Here is a 21,299-nt window from a genome sequence, read left to right on the forward strand (position 1 = left end):
TCTCATAACTCTGACCTTATCAGCGCGGTCACCTTATGTTGATAACAAGGATTTTTAGAACCTGACTCTTTTGCAGACCATCTCAGCCTCTTCTGAGCAACTCCCCTCCAGATTTTCCTTCACTCAGCAATGCCCATGAGTGGTTGGATGCCATCAAGATGGGTCGTTACAAGGAGAATTTTGACCAGGCTGGTCTGATTACATTTGATGTCGTATCACGCATGACTCTGGAGTAAGTATAGGGGCAGAGAGCATAGTATACAATGCAGAAAGTGAGAGATAGAGTAAGGGCTACATGGAGAATATGTATGCATAAAACAGGAGAAAGAATCGAGAGCAAAGTAGCTACTCTATCTTGCATCTTTATTAGGGCTTCTGGTTGCCCTCCCTACCACTGTATATGTATAATCTGTTTCTGTGAGCACTAATACTTGTCCCATGTACAATGCAAAACATATTGTCAGTGTTACAGAGAGAATGTTATATCAGAAAGTTCACGACACCTGACACAAACGATCACTTACAGGGGGTTGTGTAGTATATAGTGTAGATGCTTCTAAGTATATACAGCTTGCTGAGGTGATCGGCACCAGCATAGGCATGTTCAGCAGCAGACCAGAGGATCAAGGTGTGTAGGGATCTTCCTGTAATTAAAGAGACTCTGGGGAAGTGGAAATAGCCACCAGAAACTGGCAGACCTTGTGAGAGTGGCTGACAAGGCATGGGCAAGGTCAGGAACAGAAACAGTGCGTTTACACACAGCGTAAACATCATTAACAGTCACTTGCTAAGGCAATCAGCTGAAACCCAGATGAAGAGGCCACAACCTTTCCATGCAGACCCACGTATCCAAACAGATCTCCAAAGGGCCAGAAGAGCTGCCCAGACCTTCGCTTTCAGGGAACTCCAGATTCCAGGGAAATGCCCCTAGAGTCTGAGGGCAGAGGTGGGTAAGTGTGTCCACCTAGATTCACTTTTTTGAGTAAGTTGCCAGGTTGCGTGAGGAAATCACCAGGCAGTGTAGTAACCAAGAATCCGAGCAAGAGATTGATGCATGGTATTGTGTACTTACACAGACTAAGTGACAGTCATGCCTTAGATCCTTGAAAGGGGAAGGTAGAGTAGCTTCCAAACCTGAGGTGGCCGGCTGCGCTGACACACAAGACAAGGGAGACTGGACAGTCATCTCTGCTAAGAGCAGAAGGAGATATTTCCCCCTTGTCCTGATGCACCGTCACACAACTGATACAAGATTCTGGGACTAGAAAAAGAGTAGTACATAAGTAATGATCAAGACCCAGGAAAAGGCGACTGCATAAAGTTGGTCCAACCAACCACCTGTATTAGAATCAGTGGCACCAAAAAAGTACAGTGAGTGTTAGTAATTGGAGAGTCCTAACTAAGAGACACTGAAGCACCCATTTGCCATCCAGGCACTCTCTCTAAATAGGTTTGCTGTCTGCTGGAGGCCTGGATTCACAATATCATGAAGAGGCTATGGTGCCTGGTAAAGCCAGAGAACTACGACCCATTCCTATTTTTTCAAGTAGGGTCAAATGAGGCTGTGATGAGAAGAATCCAAAATATCAGAAGAGACGTTATGTCCCTCAGAAAAATGTTGAAGGGATTGAGAGCATGGGTAGTGTTATCCTCTGTCCTCCCAGTTGGAGACTGGGAATCAAGAAGAAGATGAATAGATCAAGTGAATGACTGAATGCAAGGTTGGTACCATGCTCAGGGATATTCACTGTATGATCTTGGACACACCTTCGAGAAACTGGATATAATGATACCAGATGGGACACACCGGGCCAGTTCAGATGAGAATGTTCTGGGCAGCAAGATGGCTGGACTTAGTAGCAGAGCTTTAAACTAGATTCAGTGAGGGAAGGGGATGCGATTCTGAGTTACAGAGAAGTTCCAGGGGATCACTAACACTTTAGAAAGCAGCAGGGAAAAAATTTTGTATTTTCCCCCCAAAATTTGAAAGGGTTCCTCTAAAAAGGTAATGCAGCCAACAGCCTGGGTGAAGTGCCTCTACACCAATGCATGCAGAAATGGAAATAAGCAAGAGGAGCTGGAAGTCATAGTGCAATTAGAAAACTATTATGTAATTTCTTTCAAGGAAATGTAGTGGGATGAATCACACAACTGGAATATTATTATCAAGGGCTACAAGATTTTCAGAAGAGACAGAGAAGGAGAGATAAGAACATTGCCCACCATGTTAAGAAACTGACAGATTACAGAGAGCTGCCTCTGAGAAACAGCCATGAATAGGCTGAGAGCTTGTGATTAAACATCAAGGACCAGACTAATAAAGGACATGTGGTAGTCAGGATCTACTGCACGCCTCATCAAGGAGAGCCTGGTAATGAACCTTGCTTCATCTACAAGAGGCCTTGCAGACTAGACCTGGTGCTCATCAATTCAGAGATCATTAAAGTGGTTAAGACTGGAGATGGTCTGGGCTTCAGTGACCATGTTTTATTTATGTTCATGATCTCAAGGAACAGGAAGCCAACGAAGAGCAAAGTCAGAGACCCTGAACTTTAGAAGAGCAAACTAGAAAAGATCCTCTGGAAAACTGACCTTAGAGACAAAGGAATTGAGCAGATCGAGCAACTCTGTAAGGAAACCTTTCTCAGAGTGCAAGAACACTCTGTTCCCATGTGTAAGAAATGAAGTGGGGGAGGCAGAAAGTCGGTATGACTGAGCAAGGACCAGCTAGTCAAACCGAGATTTAAGGAAGGAAAATCACAGGCAGTGGAAGTGAGACATGTGGCTTGGGAAGAGAACAGGGTTGCCATCAGAATACGTAAGGATGGGATTGGATCAAGATACCCAAGGCACATATGGAACTGAGCTTGGCATGGGATGCAAAGAATAACAAGAAGGGATTTGGTAGGCACACTGATCAGAAAAGAAAGGCCCTCTGATAGAAGAGAGAACCATCTACAACAAACATGGAGAAGGCTGAGGTACTCTACTATTTCTTTGCCTCAGTCTTCACTAGCAGTCAGGCTTCTCACATTTCTTAAGTTCCCCGAACTTCTAGGTGGAGACTGGGGAAGCAATATCCTTCCCACTGTAAGCAAACAGCAGGTTCAGTGAAACTGAATGTGTATAAGACTACGGGGCCCAATCCCAGGGTTCCAAGGAAACTAGCTGGTGTAGTTGCCATGCCATCTCATTTGAAAAGCCATGGCTGTCAGGAGAAGTCTCTGGTGACCAGAAAAACAAACAGTGCTCTCACTTTTAAGAAGGACTGAAAGGAGGACTCCGGGAACTACAGGCTGGTGAGCCTCTCCTTTGTGCCTGGGAAGATTCTGGAGCAGATCCTTCTGGAAGCCCTGTTAAGGTACATGTAAGACAAAGATGTGATCTGAGACAACCAGCACGGCTTCACCAAGGGCAAATGATGCCCGACCAATCTGATGGCCTGACTGTGTCAGTTGATAAGAGAAGAAAAACTGACATCATCTACCTGGATTTCTGTAAGGCCTTTGATGTGGTCCCACGGAACATCAATATAACTAATTTGGACAGATGTGGATTGGTTGGGTAGGCTATTCAGTGGATAAGGAGTTGACTGGATGGCTGCAGCTGAAGTTGTGGTCAATGGATCTATGTCCACGTGAAGACCAGCAATGAGTGGTGTCCTTCAGGGGTCTGTCTTGGGACCTATGCTTTTTATATTTACATAGCCAGTGAGACCAAGTTGACCCTCAGATAGCTTGCAGATGACACCAAGCTGAGTAGTGCAGTTGATACTGCCGAAGGAAGGGTTGTAATCCAAAGAGACCTGGATGAGATGTAGGCCCACATGAACTCAATGAGGTTCAACAAGGCCAAGTGCAAGGTGCAGCTCTTTTTTCAGGGCAATGCCGGATACGTGTACAGACTTAGAGAGGAATTCATTGAGAGCAGTCCTGCAGAGAAGGACTTTGTTGTTCCAGTGGATGAGAAGCCAGAAGTGTGTGCTTACAGCCTGAAAGGCCAACTGTATGCTGACGTGCATCAAAAGAGGGGTCAGTAGGGAGAGGGAGGGAACGATCCCAACTCTGCTCTGCCCTCATGAGGCCTAATCTGGATTACTGCGTCCAGGCCTGGAGCCTCCAGTACAAGGAAGACATGGAACTGCTGGAGTGGGTCCAGAGGAAACCATGGAGATGATTAGAAGGTTGGAATGCCTCTGCTATGAAGAAAGGCTGAGGGAGCTGGACTTGTTTGGTCTGAAGAAGAGAAGGCACCAGGAAGGCCTCATTGCAGCATTTCAGTACATAAAGAGAATTTATTAAAAAAAAAAATTCAGAATGACTTTTTACATGATCTGATAGTGATAGGGCAAGGGGGAATGGTTTTAATCTAGAAGAGTGAGATTTATGTTAGCTGTTGTAACTAGGTGATCTTAAAGGTCCCTTCCAACCCAAACTGTTCTATGATGATTCTATACTAGGGCGATATTTTTTTTTTTTTAAACCATTCTACCATGCTGGACACGACCATTGACAACTTGATCTAGTTGGTAGCAACCCTGCCCATATCAGCTGGGTTGGAACTGGATGATCTTTAAGGTCTCTTTCAACTCAAGCAATTCTAAGATTCTGTGGTTCTATGAAGTGTTACATAGAGCATAGGAGGCAGGAAAATGCTTCTTTTTTTTTTTTAATCATAATCTATCAAGCTCTCCCCACACCTCCTCAATCCAAACATTTGCCAAGCAAAAGCAGAAACGTTGTTAACTGTTTCCCAGACATCTATATCCATATATATCAATAGGGAGTTACAGGGAAAGGAACTGGGACTGTTCAGAATAATAAAACCATTTTAACATTGTCCACATCCTCTATTCTTTTGCAGGGATCTCCAACGTATTGGAATCACCCTGGTTGGTCATCAGAAAAAGATTCTAAACAGCATCCAGCTCATGAAAGTTCATTTGAATCAGCTTGAACCAGTTGAAGTGTGATGCTTAAACTCTCTGTATTTCACCAGACTCAAATTCTAGAGAGAGTTCTGAGGGGATTCAGAGGGATTTTCACTGTAAGAAATAGAGATGGCAAGATGCTTCTTGAAGACTTACTGCACCTAGAGAGTAGACATTAAATGTCCCATTCCATCAGCAAAAAGAGAATCTTGCCATGATTTAAAAGCAGAGCTAAATAGCTGGTGACATTTAAATGTGGCTGGCATCATACCCTAGGATTAGGTCAGGGGAGGGAAAGCTATAATGGTGCAGGGGGGAGCTGGTATAATAGTTTGGACATATCACAAGCATCTGCTAGCTCTTCTCCACTAAATAAAAATACCATAAAATTTTCCAATACCATCAGCAGGCTATGACTGGGAACCCAGCAAAGTGGTAAAGACATAACAAAGGCCAAAGAAATCACAATTTTTCCAGAAGAATATCAGCATGTTTTGAGAGATTATCACTCAGTTGGAAATTAACATCATTTGGTATGCCAGAGTTGTGAGAAACTGAAGTTCCACTTAGTGCACAATGTGATAAACAATAAGATGCATCACCTGGTAATTTTTACAGAGGTAGAGAGTAAAGGAGTTAAAATTCTGTGCTAGATCACATGCAATTCTTGGGTCTGACCCATGATCCAGGAAGGAAACCTCACTAATCCGTTTTGCTGAGGCAAGGAACAGCAAGACTTAGATGCTATGCAGCTCTATTTATGAGAGTGTAAACATAATCAAACAGTAAGGATTCCTAGAATCCATCCTGCTGAATTTTCAATTGGAGAGCCCATCCTTGAGAAGAAAGGTGTAAGTTGCAAGGTTTTGATAACCTGAGCACTCAATTCTGGTTTCATTCTCTTCCAACTCTCCTCCACTCCCTGCCTTCTCTCCATGCAGATATGGAAGAGAGTAACAGAAATAAACCTGAAGTCCTTTGCAACTGAAAAATGTTTTCTCCTTTTCTCATCCTCACCAGTCACAGCAGTCCACACTAATACTGGTTGAAAACTTTTTCTGAGGAAAATGCAGATCTGCAGTAGTCAACTCCAAATAGACAACTGGATCAACGGATGTCAAACTGCTTCATAAATTCTTGTCAGAGAATGGTACCAGTCCCAGCAGTGACTTCGGTCTTTAAAATAATAACAACTATGTCCTCAGGATCAATCATGCTGTCTGGTCAGTAGTGAATGAGAATGACCAGAGGAGGCAGATTCTCTTTCCCTTTTGATAGGCTAGTACCTGCTTAAGAAAAGATCTCTTTGTGCAGGAGGAGAGCTTCAGAACTTAGGACTGTATCCCAGTGTCTGGCTCTATGCAGAAGCATGAAAACAACAAGCTCAGCTTGAAAGTAAAACTCAAACAATACACTTGTTCAGCTCACCAAGACATAAGAAAGGAAATGGAAATAGCCTTATTAAGCAAGACCACAATTAAGACATTGCATAAAAAGCTAGCTACTTTGTGTCTAGAGAAAGAACCGCCCTATCTGGGGATGACTTGGTTCACCATGAACTAGTCATCAATTTACTATATTTTTCCAGCTGTCAAGGTTAGAGTAGCACAACTTCAGCAGTACTAATTCCTGTATCGTTTTAAGAGTTTCCCTAGTCAACTGAGCAATTAAAGACAAATTATTTTTATAGTTATTGACCAGTTCCATGATACGATAGGAGGTGCATCAGAGTAGCTGTACTCTAATAGCCAACACAGTTCAGATTATTACAACATAAGAGCAACATACGCTAATATTTTTAGTTGGAAGAGTAAGAACAGAAGCACATTTTTACCAGAAATAAAAAGTCAATACAAAAACAATACAAAGGAACAAGAAGAAATCATAACAGTACAAAGAGAATGTGAAGATTTTTTTTTTAATAAACCAGACTAGAATTTGTCCACCTCTAAAAAATTACACACTGTTGTTTTTTAAAGGGTTTCTAGGATCTTGTAATGCCCACAAATCCACAGTTTTGTGTATGCTGACTATCAGTTACACCCACAGCACATGAGACTGAGCAAGAGTTTCCCTCTTCAGAAAGGATACTAAGCAGAAAACATTGAGGGGAATCTATGGTCTCTAGCACCTCCACAGAGGGCACAAATGTATGTACATGCATTCATATTCTGCGGGCCATTTGGAGAAACAGCAGGCAATGTTTTTCATACACAGTGGTCCCTTTTGGTGGTTAAGATTAGTGGAAAAATTAGTGATCTAGTTCAAATTCTTATCTCTTTTTAGCCTAATGGAAACTTACATGCTGAGAAAACATGTAGGATTAATTCTCTCAGCAATAGGAGGCAAAATAGGAGCCTTGTCTGACTCTCCAACCAATGACAATGAGGTTTAATAGCCTCATGGGGATCTGCAACAAATTTAGCTGCTTGGTGGGAGTGCAGGCAATAGGACATTTACTATGGCATATCAAGCCTATGATAACGCTGTTTTCACATACAAAGGATAACAATTTTCTTGCTTCTTGTAGTTTAATATGTCAGGCAGCTGAACACCACACAGCTGTTTGCTCAATCTCCCACCTACCCCCCTGTCTGGGATGAGGGAGAGAATTTGAAACAAAATAAAACTCATGGGTTGAGATAAAAAACTATTTACTAAGAAAGAACTGGAAAACAGAAACAAAAATGTAATTATAGCAATATATATAGCCACAACACAATTACTTGCCAACCAATACTCAGCGATAAATGTAACATCCTACCAGCAATGCAAGGTCTCCTTCCCATCGACCAGTGCTGCACAGTCCCCAAGCAGCAGCTGTTCTCTGGCCAACTCCCCACAGCATTATGGCCTTCTACATGGTGTCACCAGGTAAGGAATAACCCTTGGCCTAATTCAGGCACCTGTCCTGGCTCCACATCCCATTCCCTGCACCATCATGGTGTCTGCTGTTCTTCACATTCCCATTGCTCAGCAACAACCAAACATCAGTGTCCAACTGGAAGTTTTATCTGAAAACAGGACATTGCTATACCAGGGTAGGTAAGTAGTGATAAGACATCGTGGATGTTCTCCCTGTTCTAAAGCTAGGTTGAAATATTCCTACAACTGGCCCAAAGGATCAATATTCAAGATGTCCTGCTGCAGCTAGAGTTGAGAAGAGAAAGGCTTGAGGTCACAGAGGGAGTGCAAAAGGGTGACTGTCTTCTGTAAGAAGTCCCTCTATATATTCTCAGGGCATCATCTATTTTTCCCCTGTAACTTGGGGTGCAAGGGCTGTTGTGTTGTAGTATATCTTGTGTGATTTGTCATCATGTCAATCCTCAACTCTGCAAGCATGAAGGAAAGGTAATCCTGTATTAGTGAATAAACAAAAGATAAGAATAAGAAAAAAAGCACAAGAAATATCCTGATCTCACTTCACTCAATCCTATGTGAAAGCAGAAATCTCACCTTCTGTTCCAACAGACATCAACTGGGATCTCCTACAATATATGAGCACCCTCAAAAAGTAGGAATGAGAATCAGGAGGGAAAGCAGTGGGATCCACCTAGACATCTGCCATCTGTAATTACCAGAAAAAAAGAGAAGCAATGTAATAAAGTCTTAAAGAACCATATCATCTGCTGGAAAAGCAGCTGGGAGATTAACAAATTATTACTCACATTTACTCCATATAATATCTGTAACATGTATAAGAAAACTGAGTAACTAATATCAACGCCTAGACCTTCACGAGGCCACTAGGCTTTTGTATAAAAACTTGGAGTTACACCTACAGCAGGAAAGAATGTATTGCAAAAGCTAATAGTCCTTCTGCTTGAACACCAACTTTTCACTCTCTGGAAACAAAAAAAAAACTTCTTAGGGCAAGCTGTTTCAAAAAATTATTCCTGATGAGGTTTCTTACCCTTGTCTTTGTGTTATCAGTTGCTGCACAGTCTCCTAGATGACTAGATAAGCAGAAATATGTCAGTTCATGGACTGTCCTGCAAAAGAGCATATTCAGGCAAGACAGTTCCCACTTATTCTACTTTGGTAGCAAAATGGAACTCCCATCCAGGAGATACATAGCTGTGCACCCTTCGTTTATATCAAAAGCAGGCTCTGCTCACTTCTTGATGTTCTTAAATGTGGTCCTTTTATTTATGGCTGTGAGATGATGACTTCTCTTCAGAATGGATTAAGTTATGCTTTTGCTGTGCCTTTTGTGTGACACCAGTTAATACTCCCCCTTAACTTTTGTTTGATAAGGTCTAACATTAGGAAATTTCTTTGCCACCTGGTTATCACTTCAAGATGCCTAGGTAGGACACAGAGATTGTTTAAAGGAGTACAGTTCAGGAGAAGGAATCAACGGGAAAAACTGGATGATATTCAAGATTAAGTATAAACAGGCACTTTTTAACAAGGACAATTTATGGGACTCTGATCTCATTGACACATTTACTTAGGACCTCGATAACATGCATTCCTCATTTCATGATGCAAGTATGTTCCTCACTTCATTATAAACTATAGGTAAAATTAGCTACTCAGGACAGTGAAGTGGGAGAAAATATAACTAAATTTTTGAAGCCCTGATTCTGTCTTCTTTTTGGATCTCATATAGCCTCACATTTCAATTCTCCAATAATCTCAATAATTCTATCCTACATTCTTTCACTCAGCCTCACTTCTTAGAACAGGGTAGTCTTTCCTGAGAGGTCTACATATATGAACTTCCTGTGATTTGTTATGATTTGTTGTCTGAATTTACCTGAGAGCCCATCTGTCCCTATAGCCTTGGCCACAGATTGTTAAGCAAGGTGAAAAGCATCATGGCAGCATCCCCTCCAGCATGACAGTAGTATCAATGAACTACAGTAACTAAGTAAATAAATGAATAGATACTAGCAGGCATTGCAGGATCAGAAGCAGAAGAAATAGAGAATATCCATAGCTGCCATGAAACCAATGTAGCAAATATAAAAGCCACATTTTTCTAATCACCTTGAAATTCATGAATGTCATGGTTCTACAATTTTTGTTATCTGTATTCCACATCACATACACGTAGTTATCACCTAGTCTCACCTCTGCTCGTAAGCGTTCTGTTCTTCCTCCAGAAGAAAAACCACAACTCTTCTGAACTGAATTGGCCGCATATGTGTCTGAGACCCCAGCTCTGTCTCTTCCAAACCTGGAAAGCAGTCTGTCCTTTCCAACATATTCTTCACAATTCACAAGAGGGAATTATGTATCTGAAGAGTTTTCTTAACTGCATTCTCCAAACATTACCCTGTTCATGAGCCACTCTCCACAGGGTGGCATCCACCACAGCAATGAGCAAGCGGAGCGTAAGGAGAGTGGCAGTAACAGTAAAGGTTGAATATCTGATGTCATACATAAGGGGTAGGTCTATTTCACTGTTGGGAGGTCTGTTCGTCTTGGTGAAGAACTCAAAAGTACTGAAAAGTGACATAGGGTAGTTGTGAAAGTGGCCATCAGGATCTTGGGTCTGGAAGATGATGTAAAATGCTAGCAAAGAAAAAGAAGAAAAATGAGGACTGTTGTCATGGCCCTTGCCAGCATAATCTGATGATCTCTGTGAACTATAGCATCAGATTTTAGCCCAAACAGCAAGATATGTCATCCTGGTCTCCTATGTATGTTTCCTAGTTTCAATTGGGACAGATAATTTTCCTCCTGGTAGCTGGTATGGTGCTGTGTTTTGGATTTAGGATCGGAACACATCAACATCTTAGTTGCTGAGTAGTGCTTACACTAGGTCAAGGACTTTTCAGTTTCTCATATTGTCCTAACAGCAAGGAGGTCAGGGTACAGTAGAAGCTGAGAGGGGACAGAACCAGGACAGCTGGTCCAGAAAGGCCAAAGGTATATTCCATACTACATGACATCATGCTGAACTATAGAACTGCAGTAGCTGGCCAGGGGATGCTTTTGCTGCTCAGGAATTGAAAGTGAATTCATATTGCCCCTCTGCAGAAAAATGAGAAGAGTGTAAATTCTCTTACTAGCGGTACTGGAATTTTTCCACAGTTCAATCAAATTTCATTAGTTCTCTTCTTCTGAATTTATACCCTGAATTTAGGTCCTTTAAGTAACTTTTATTTTAATGGAACCAAGTCAAAACAACTTTTCTGGTAAGATTTATCAGGTCACCTATAACAGAAGGGATTGGATGAGAAGGAAAAAAATGCAGAACAGAAGAATGCAGAAAAAGAAGAGAAACAGAGTAGGCATTTGTAAATATTCATAATATGTATGTGTGCTAACTTGACTTACACAAATACTGGAAAATCACATACAAATATTCTACAGAATTTTGTTGGTGAATATTTAAAGTATGCTACCTTTAGGAGAATGACGTTAGCCTTTAATATCTTCTAGTTTGCTTGTAGCACCTTGTTGTCTAACATATGCTTGCTCACAAGATGCAAAATCAAAGATCACATCTACCACAAGCCAGCTGAACCACATGAGGTCCTCAAATATCATCTTGTCACACCCCATCCCCTGGTTTATTTCACCCAGTGAGAAGACAGAGACTATTGCATACTTCACTAACACACACCAGGTGCACCAAAACAATTCAAGTTTTACTGTCCCACGCTGTTCTGAGGTTTGTTTTGCTCAGTCACAGACAGTGGCTGTGGCACACTTCACTGACACAGATCAGGCGCACAAAAAATAATTAAATGCATTCCAAGCAATCTGTTGCACATACAATCTCTAATCACATGTATTCTAAGCAAACAATGTATTAGAATATGACTAATCAGTATTCTGGGGGCAGGAAGTTAGGGTAGATAGGGTAAATTAGATTGGGTAAGGTTATACAAGTTCTGGGGAAGGTAAACTAGGGCAGGAAAGGTTATACAACCTGTCTCGTTAACACATCTGTTGCAAGATGGTGTCCAAGGATGGAGGCATGCCTGCAAGCTGGAGGGGTCTCAGGCTGGCTGAGTGGTGGAGCTCTGAAAGTTGTCCTCCAGCATCCTGACTTTATACCTCTTTTACACATGGTTTGCCATGATAAGCAAGGGGCAGGGAGCAAACTGTTACAATATATGCAGATTAAGATATAAACGGGGGTATGAAAAACACATGACTTTGCAGAAAAGCAAAGAAACTTCCAGTGAGTCCATAAGATCTTGTTTTCAGATCCCAGAAATGTGAAGGATTATTTATATGTTAATTATCACATGATTTTAAGGTCTCTGTGTTTTTGCAAAAGGCAGTACTTTCTCTTTTCCCTGAGAAGTTCTGGACATAGCTTGGGCCCTTGACATGAGTCCTAGACCACATGTCGTTAGGCAGCTAAGGCAAGGGGAGTGACAGAGGCATAGCTAGGGCCTTTTATTCAGCCTGCATGGCTAGGGGGCAGTTCTTGTTATCAACTAGAGGACAGCTACTGGACCTACAGCCCATCTCATTGTTTGATCTTGCATGACCTCTCCCCTTCTTCAGCAGGCTGTGTTTGGACCATGCTCCACAGATCTGCAGGTTAGGCAAAGCGCTAGTAAAAAGACCAAGTTGTATCACGAAGAACCATGAGCAGCTTACCATGAAAATTAAGTCAGAAGAGGGAACACTAATTGTCTACTTTGATTACCTTTACTCCTCAGTACATTATTTTCACCCTTCTACTCACTGTTGAATTTATACTTGACTGAAGGATATTTGCTAGAAAGACATCTAGTTTTGATTAATTCAGGAATAATGAATCTACCAGACACCTAGACTCATTTCCCTCAAGGCTACACAACCTTTAATTGCAGTTTGCCTTATACTTCTTTTGCTGTACCAAATTAGAATAAAGAGCTATTTGTAAAATGATACTTCTAGATTTCCTATCATCACTAGGTCCCATCTTCACTTCTCTATATTCTAAAAAACTGAAATATTTAAATGACTCCTGTTGCAACTCTGATATTGCCTTCATAATATTATGTTTCATTGCTTCATCGCACTTTTGGCCATTGTTTTGAAGTGAATATCAAGACCAGACACCATTAGTATCACTAATACTATACACAGACAGAAAATCAGCCCCCCACACTGACTCTGTCTGCTGTTGATCCAACCACAGACCACAGTAAGCCTTTCACAATGGAATTCATTGACCAGTAGGACACATAGATCCTTCTCAGTACAATGTTCTTTAGCATATCCATTCTGTGTAGAAGGAATATGCACTTATTTCCCTAGCTGTCAAGAACTAACCATGGATCAAAGTTTTCCAGGAATCATTTTTCACATGCACATCTCTACAGAGTTTTGTTTTGTAAGAGGAGACAGACTTTATTGAACTGAAAGGTTTTTTTGTTTTTGTTTTTTTTTAAACCAAAGTTTATCAACAGAACTTAGATTTCTGGAAACTAAAGAGATCAGCTTTCAGTGTTGCCTTATCATATAACTTTATAAACATTAACATAGAAAATATTCTTATTGAAGGGACATAAGACATGTATATTTCAAGACCACTTCATTGCTTTTTGCTTGACTGTTTGAACCTCATGCTTCACCATTCTCAAAGTGAAGTGACTGCAGACAGAAACGGTCCAGGAAGTGTCATATACTTTTTGACAGCGTATAATTTAATACAAACTGAAAGAGGCTACCGAGCTGTTCTTAACCTAGGAGTCCTGTGTTCTACTATCAACTGCATTTTCAAAGAGTAAACATGCAGTTTCCTCAGTCCCAGTACAGGCAGCAAAAAATATGTTTCCCCCAAAGAGCATTTAAAAGAAATGCAGGAAGTAAGGTGAAATTAAATAAAAGTAATGAAAAAGTTAAGGTGTCAAAAATGCCTCCATCTGGAGGCATTCACTACCACTGAATTTGAAGTTCCCATAGCAACAACATCCCAAAATGTCTTTCTGGAGGTGAAAGCAGCAGAGGAGTCTAAAGATTTTGACTGAGAAAGAGAGAAAATGATTTTGACAAGAATCAAATTAGAATGAAGAGTAAATAGTAAAGAATAAAGGCAGAGCAAGTGGAAAATGTTCTTCAGAAGAGAAGGTAAATCTTCCAGGTTGGGAAGGAAGAACATAACAAACACTTTGAAACAGCATGGAGCAAATACAGGAAAAAACATAAAACTAAGCAACAGCTTTGGACCTGAAGTCTCTAAAAGGCTGAAAATACAGCAAATATGTGAAGAACATAGAATGGGATAGCTGGATTCTACAGCCTCTTTGAGCAACCTGTGCCAGGGTTTAGCACCCTCACACTAGAAGAATTTCCTGATGCTCAGACAGAACCTCCTGTGTTCCAGTTTGTGCCCCTTGCCTCTTATTCCTATCACTGGACGCCACTGAGAAGTGCACATCTCAGTCCTTTCCCCCCCCCACACACACACCTCTTCATATTTCTGCACATGTTGAATTGTCACAGCTCCCTCAGCCTCTCCTCATGTGAGAGAAGGCACAGTACCCTGATCAACTTTATGGCCATTTGTTAGACTCTGTCTAGAAGAGCCATCTCTCTCTTGCAGTGGGTGGCCCAGAACTGAACACAGCATTCCTGACAAGGACTACCAGCAGTGAGCAGAGGGGAAGGATCATCTCCCTAGACCTGCTCGTAATACTGTACTGAATGTAGACCAAGATTCCACTAGCCTTCTTAGAAGTAAGGGTACATTGCTGGCTCATGTTCAACCAGGCATCCACCAGGATACCCTCGTTTTTTTATGCAAAGTCACACAGCCAAAAGCTGGTATTGTTACATGGGTTCATTTTGGTGTAGGAGTAGAACAAGCAGTCCTCCTTTGGTCTTACGGAATGGAGAGAAGGGACAATTCAAATAATGAAGTATAAACTGAAGTATAAGACTAAGTCTTTTCTTCATTATAAATTACTAATAAGCATCAGAAAAATCAAAAAAAGAAGGGAGAGGAATGGTTTTTATTAATCTTATTCCTGTTTACAGTCTTATTTGCTACATATGATCACTGTCAATGGAGCAAAATAGAGCTTGAGGGGATGGTACATTACTTAGCATTCATGTGACAGAAGCTCCTCTAGCACAAAGTAGTGCAGGGCGTACATCCCACTATGGTCCTATTTTCTGATGTGAGTAGGATTGCATCAGCCTCATACCGACTCTATTCACAAAGATGATCTTTGCCTGATAAAAATAGTTCGCTTTAAATGCCTTTACTTCACTGAAATGTTACTGTATTTAGAGTGATGTAATCAGGAATAAGATTAGCCTACAATCAGCAGATCTGTTCTGAAGAATGTTCAGCTCTAGGAAAAGTTGCTTTTATTAAGCAAACACATAGAGATATCAGTGACCTGCCTTTTAAAGTGTTCATGCTTTCTCAGTCTGTAGTTAAGACATGACCTAGAAGCAGTTTTAGAAGGAAATATTAAAAGCTCGATAGGATAGAAAGACCTATGATGCTAGTTCCAGTAGGAGTTGATTTTAATGTTATCAGGAAAGAAAAGGAAGTACATGCCTGTTACAAGAAGGCAGAGCAGTAAGGTCTTCAACTAAGGCAAGGGATAGTCTGCTTGGACGTAATAGCAGCAGGTGCTGAAAAAAGGAAAATAATTTGCTTACCTCAGGAAGGCCTACACAATCTTACATAGACAGAGATAACCAAATAAGATACTCCCACTCCCCCCCCCCCCGCAAACTCCTAAATGAGGCCTGGGAAGGGGTGGAGCCAGAATCCAATCCTTCTGGTCACTCAGGTGCATTGCATGCACCTGAGCTCCCCTGAGTTGGCCTTGCCTTCCCACTAGGTGCTCAATCACTGTTTCAAGCCATGACTTAGCATTTCCACTGCAGCATCTAATAAATATATACATGCGTTTTATGTATATACACATATAAATATTAAAAACACACACACAAATATATTTATATCACAGTTATATATACACAGCACAGATCTCTGACTAAAAACTGAATTTGAGGGTCAGTATGAAAAAATCATAGTAAATTTATTCCTAAATGTAAGTATTTTGCTTACAGTCATTGATAGTTGCGTGGACAATTACTAAAAAAAATATGGTCTAGTTTAAATCAGCTAATGATATTTATTGCACTATTCCAGTTTTTATCAAATGACAATTCAGCCTGTAACATCTTAAAAGAAAAACCCAAACTTACAGAGAGAAGAAATATACCAAGAGATGATAAAATGTAAAGATTTCTGGATTTGCATTCTTTTCCATTTGTTCTGCAGAGGTTTTCTGCTCTTCAGGAGTTAATCAGCTAAACAGTAAAACAAAAATATACTTATCTCCTGAAACCATCCTGCTTTCACATCATCTCTATTTTGCCAAATACTGTCAGAAGAGTTATTCCAACGTTTCAGGCAGCATCTTGTGTCAAATGAGAGCCTCAATGACTGCCAGCCAAACAAATAATTCCTCTTCATTTTTTTTTCTCAGGAAATTTATTTGCTTTTGTTTTAAGTGAATAGTGCTTTGAAATCTCTACAAACATCCTAGGGGAAATACTTCATACCCAAATTTACTGACTGTATTCCCTGGTGCTCAGCCTATACTTTTCTTCATTAAATTCCTTTACTTTTTCTTATGTTTTCTGGGACTTTTTTGAAAAAAATGCTCTCCCTGGCTGTCATATGCTTCTTTGAAGAATATGATGAAATGAGATGAGACGAGATGAAATTGAATGAAATGAGGTGATGTTGTGTGATGTGATGTGACATGATTACTGAGAAAGCAGCAGAAAAAAGTGCATCCACACAAGATAGAAACAAAAGATAGATGACTAAATTACCAGTCTCTGTGCATTCAGAGGCAATGATCTTTAATTTCAAAATAGTACATAAGAAATGTTGTGAGTGTATACTTTCACTTTTGGAAAGCTATGTTTTGAATGAACAGTGTAACTGACACAAAGTTAACTACATTATTTTCAGGGGCGAATAGCAGAGCTATAGCTGATATCAGATATTTTCATTCAACGTGTGTGGGCCCACAGAACAACAGAAAAATCTGAGAAGAAAACATTATTTAACAAGATGAACACCTTTGTGCAATCTGCTCTTTTGCTCTTCATAGCATTTTTATGCTGGCTTTGTTTTGTTATTATTTTCAATATACCTCAGAATTTCATACTGCATAGTTGAAGTTGCTTAGATTGGATATAGAAGAGCTGTTGCTCTTAACCACAAGAGAAAATACAATATGAAGTTTTCAGCTTATTTCTATTAGTGTTGTAATTGCTGACAGTGAAGTCACGAACAATTCTTCTCAGTATCATTATATTACAGAAGACTAAAGTTATTACCCAGTATTAAGGTTTTTTTAACTATGGTTTCAGGCTGCCTGCAGGCTCAGACAGACTTTTCCCCATAGTGAAAATTGATTCTAGATAGGAAATTTTTAGTAAATGGAGTGCGTTTCTTTTTTTTTTTAAATAATGATGGAATTTCTGGAGCAAAATTTTCTGACAAGATTAGATTTCCTTGTCAGTTCTAAAGTAAGCATTTGTGGAAGACAAAAAGCCATGCTACTGGCTAGAGATATTGATATAAAGAGGAAGAAAAGGAAGACAAATACAAAGACATTCTGCTGGTATGTCAGATAAAAATGCGTCATATCAGTCTAGCTCTCACATAAATACCAAAGTAGATGAGAGTATCCTGCAGCTCAAGGATTCTTGTCATCAACTCCCTTTTCCACTATTGCATTTATGAGACTGACATTTTTTTTCATCTCAGTGATGTGAAAACAGTATGTCTTTGGTGCCCATCATGCCACACCAAAAGTGCCAAAAGCTCATCAACAATTAAACATCCACAACATAGCCAGAAATATTTTATTAGTGGAAAACTCAGAGAGATGCTTGGGGAAACATGGGATTTTCAGTTTTCCATGGGAATCAACAACGAATAGACATGGATCTAAGGAGATTGAATTTCTAAATTCCTTAGATTTTCTTGTAATTTTCAAAACAGACTCTCATCTAATTCACATGTTGACAGAGACTTCATAGAAGACATTCTGGACATTCTCCTAGGAGAAGATCTGGCTTAGTTTCTCATACATGCAGATTTTATTTTGACCAAAACAGAAAAACCATAGCTGTGAAATGAATTGTCAATCAAAATGTGCAACATTCATTCTAAGCACTTCTCATTAACTTGTTTCAGTGCCTTGTTCATTCTAGTTATACTCCTGCTCATATTTTTACACCTCTGAAACAGCTTCTGTGTGAGTATCTCACGCAGGGTGCTGCACTTCGGCTGGGGCAATCCCAGGTATTTATACAAACTGGGGGAAGAACTCCTTGAGAGCAGCCCTGCGGAGAGGGACTTGGGGGTCCTGGTGGACGAGAAGCTGGACATGAGCCAGCAGCATGTGCTGGCAGCCCGGAAGGCCAACTATGTTCTGGGCTGCATTAAAAGAAGAGCGGCCAGCAGGGAGAGGGAGGTGGTGGTCCCCCTCTACTCAGCTCTTGTGAGGCCCCATCTGGAGTACTGTGTCCAGACCTGGGGCCCCCAGCACAAGAAAGACGCAGAGCTCTTGGAGCAGGTCCAGAGGACGGCTACCAAGATGATCAGAGGGCTGGAGCACCTCTCCTATGAAGAAAGGTTGAGGGAACTGGGCTTGTTTAGTTTGGAGAAGAGAAGGCTCCGGGGAGACCTCATTGTGGCCTTCCAATACTTGAAAGGAGCACATAAACAGGAGGGGGATCGATTGTTCACAAGGGTGGCTAGTGATAGGACAAAGGGGAATGGTCTTAAACTGAGGCAGGGGAGATTTAGGTTAGATATTAGGAGGAAGATTTTCGCACAGAGGGTGGTGACGCACTGGACCAGGTTGCCCAGGGGGGTTGTGGATGCCCCATCCCTGGAGGTATCCAAGGCCAGGCTGTACGTGGCTCTGGGCAGCCTGATCTAGTAGGGTTGGCAGCCCTGCACTCATTGGGGGGTTGAAACTCAATGATCTTTGAGGTCCTTTTCAACCCAGGCCATTCTGTGATTCTATGATTCTATATTGCCCCAGACGGGTTGTAGGTTCCAAGGTTATAAGGTAACTTAGTGATTATGCTCCTACATGGCAGTGTCTAATGCAAGTGGGCAGGCATGAAGGAAAACTGAAAGAAAAATCTAGAAGCCTGAAGAAACATCTTTGAAGCTTGGCCCCTTTGTTTTTACATAGAAGAAAATAAAGTGATGGAACTGCCAGCACTTTCCAAATGTTACTTTCTATGTACCATATGTCTTAACATTGCAGAAGAAAGCTGTTTCTATCGGGAAAGAGAAAAGGGAGAAAATGTTGAAGTTTTAATCATCATGCAAAGATCAGAGGGCTGGAGCACCTCTCCTATGAAGAGAGGTTGAGAGAACTGGGCTTGTTTAGCTTGGAGAAGAGAAGGCTCCAGTGAAACCTCATTCTGGCCTTCCAGTACTTGAAGGGAGCGTATAAACAGGAGGGGGTACAACTGTTTACATGGGTTGATAGTGATAGGACAAGGGGGAATGGTTTTAAACTAAGGGGAGATTCAGGTTAGATATTAGGAGGAAGTTTTTCACTCAGAGGGTGGTGATGCACTGGACCAGTTTGCCCAGAGAGGTTGTGACTCCTCCCATCCCTGGAGGCATTCAAGGCCAGGCTGGATGTGTCTCTGGGCAGCCTGGTCTAGTGGTTGGCGACCTTGCCCATGGCAGGGGGATTTAAACTAGATGATCTTTGAGATCCTTTCCTACCTGGGGTATTCTATGATACTATAACTCTACACAGATTAACAGTATCCACAAGATACCTAGAAATGCTGCTCACAAGTGACATTTGAAGGAAATGCTTCACTTTCAAACCTGAGAGTCAACAGGATCCAGAAGGCAGCAGAATAGCTGAGGTTTATGACCTTGTGTGGTCTCTTCAGTTTAAACACAGTAGGTAGCCAAGCACCACAAAGCTGCTCTGTCACTCTCACTCTTCAGCAAAACAGAGGTAGGATATACAATGAAACCTCTTATAGCTGCTTCTGCACAGCATCTTTTAGCCTCTCTTAAATATGTTGTCCTATAGGCACAACCAGTGTTGCTCATTGGCTCAGTTCTGGACAGTGGTGGTCTCTTTTGGAGCCAGCTCTGACCAGACATGGACCAACTGCTAGGCTGTGCTTACAGAGGTCACCCCTGCAGTCCCATTGCTACCAAAACCTTGCTACATAAACCCAAAAAAGAGGACCATGCTTCCTTCTGTGGAATATTATACTGTGCATCTCATTTTTTTTAATACTGGTTCAACCACAAACCAGTATTTAAAACTCTCTGGATTTTTGTTTGCTTTTTTAACTGGGGAAAAAACACACACACACACACACACAAAAAAAAAAAAACCCCACAAATTAAAAAAAAAAAAAACCAAAACAAAAAACCACCACCTGTTTTTTGAGGCTATCTTCAAGGAACAAAGGATTTTATCTTGTCAGAATTTAAATAGTATTTTGTCTGGAAAAGGCCTCAGGAGGTGTCTGCTTTGGGATTTTCTACTTGAAATGCCTGCTCATCAGGTCCTTCAAGTGAATTCTGAACATCTCCAAGAATCTAGGTTCCTCAGGCTATAAACTCTGGGAAGATTTTCCCGTGCTGAGCATGAACTACCATCAAGAGGAGAATTTTTGCCTTAAATCCTGTCAGACCTTTCCGTAATGCAATCTGTTCCAGTTACCTCTCTTTCACTGTGTTGTTCCGAGAAGAGTGGGATGACTCCTTTTTCAATCACCCTCCTCCAGCACTCTAAACACGACAGTGATCCTTAACTGTACTCATTTCTGTACTACAGATGTCAGCCCAAGACTGTTCCTAAATGCAGCCTCATCTGTGCTGAAATAATCACTTCTCTGCCCTGTTGACTATGCTTTTTCTGGTACATCATAGCAAGTAGTTAAAGGCATTACTTCAAGGACACACTTCTTACACATGTTCATCTTGATGTTTACCAATTTCATTTCTGCCAGGCAAACTTCTCATCACTTTGTCCCTGGCCTGTACATGCAATTGGTTCCATTTCAGATGCAGGACTTAGCTCTGAGTTACATAACAGCAGATTTTCAGCTTTCCTTCTATTCTTTTTACAATCTATTATTCAGACATATGACTATAGGAAGAAAACAGCTCTTCTCACTTTTTTACTTCACTGAGCAAGTGGATCTTTTCTATCTAATTAAAACATAAAATAAAATTTCATTCAAGCTTGTGTTTTTCTTTCTTTGCATTTAAAAACTATCTCAACAAATACAGTGGTATTTAGGTCTGTTAGGCCAATAAGCCTTTCTGGAAAGATAGACCACCATGTCAAAGAGAAAAAAAAATTGTGAAAATTGACTATTTGATAGATAAGAAATAAACGTGACACTTGTTTTCATA

General features: G+C 40.9%; 1 protein-coding gene and 1 long non-coding RNA gene across 4 annotated transcripts in view; one reads left to right on the forward strand and one right to left on the reverse strand.

The window, feature by feature from the left end:
- The window catches only part of LOC110397993 (ephrin type-B receptor 5), a 76,995-nt gene extending 70,190 nt beyond the window's left edge, over positions 1 to 6,805 (forward strand). The window contains exons 17-18 of the mRNA XM_021395140.1: positions 77 to 232; positions 4,864 to 6,805. Of these exons, the coding sequence (XP_021250815.1) occupies positions 77 to 232; positions 4,864 to 4,972 (265 nt within the window). The 3' untranslated portion in view covers positions 4,973 to 6,805. The remainder of the gene's footprint in view (positions 1 to 76; positions 233 to 4,863) is intronic.
- LOC110397998 lies at positions 8,126 to 15,567 on the reverse strand. 3 transcript variants are annotated; one of them, XR_002438134.1, is made up of 5 exons: positions 15,506 to 15,567; positions 10,214 to 10,453; positions 10,010 to 10,115; positions 8,387 to 8,498; positions 8,126 to 8,287 (listed from the first exon to the last, which is right to left on the reverse strand). It is a non-coding gene; the product is annotated as an uncharacterized LOC110397998 (long non-coding RNA). The 3 variants fall into 3 exon arrangements; XR_002438133.1 differs by adding an exon at positions 8,844 to 8,922 and having other exon boundaries at positions 10,010 to 10,453; XR_002438132.1 differs by having other exon boundaries at positions 10,010 to 10,453.

This window comes from Numida meleagris, chromosome 1 (assembly GCF_002078875.1).
Source record: "Numida meleagris isolate 19003 breed g44 Domestic line chromosome 1, NumMel1.0, whole genome shotgun sequence".
NCBI classification, from domain to species: Eukaryota; Metazoa; Chordata; class Aves; order Galliformes; family Numididae; genus Numida; species Numida meleagris.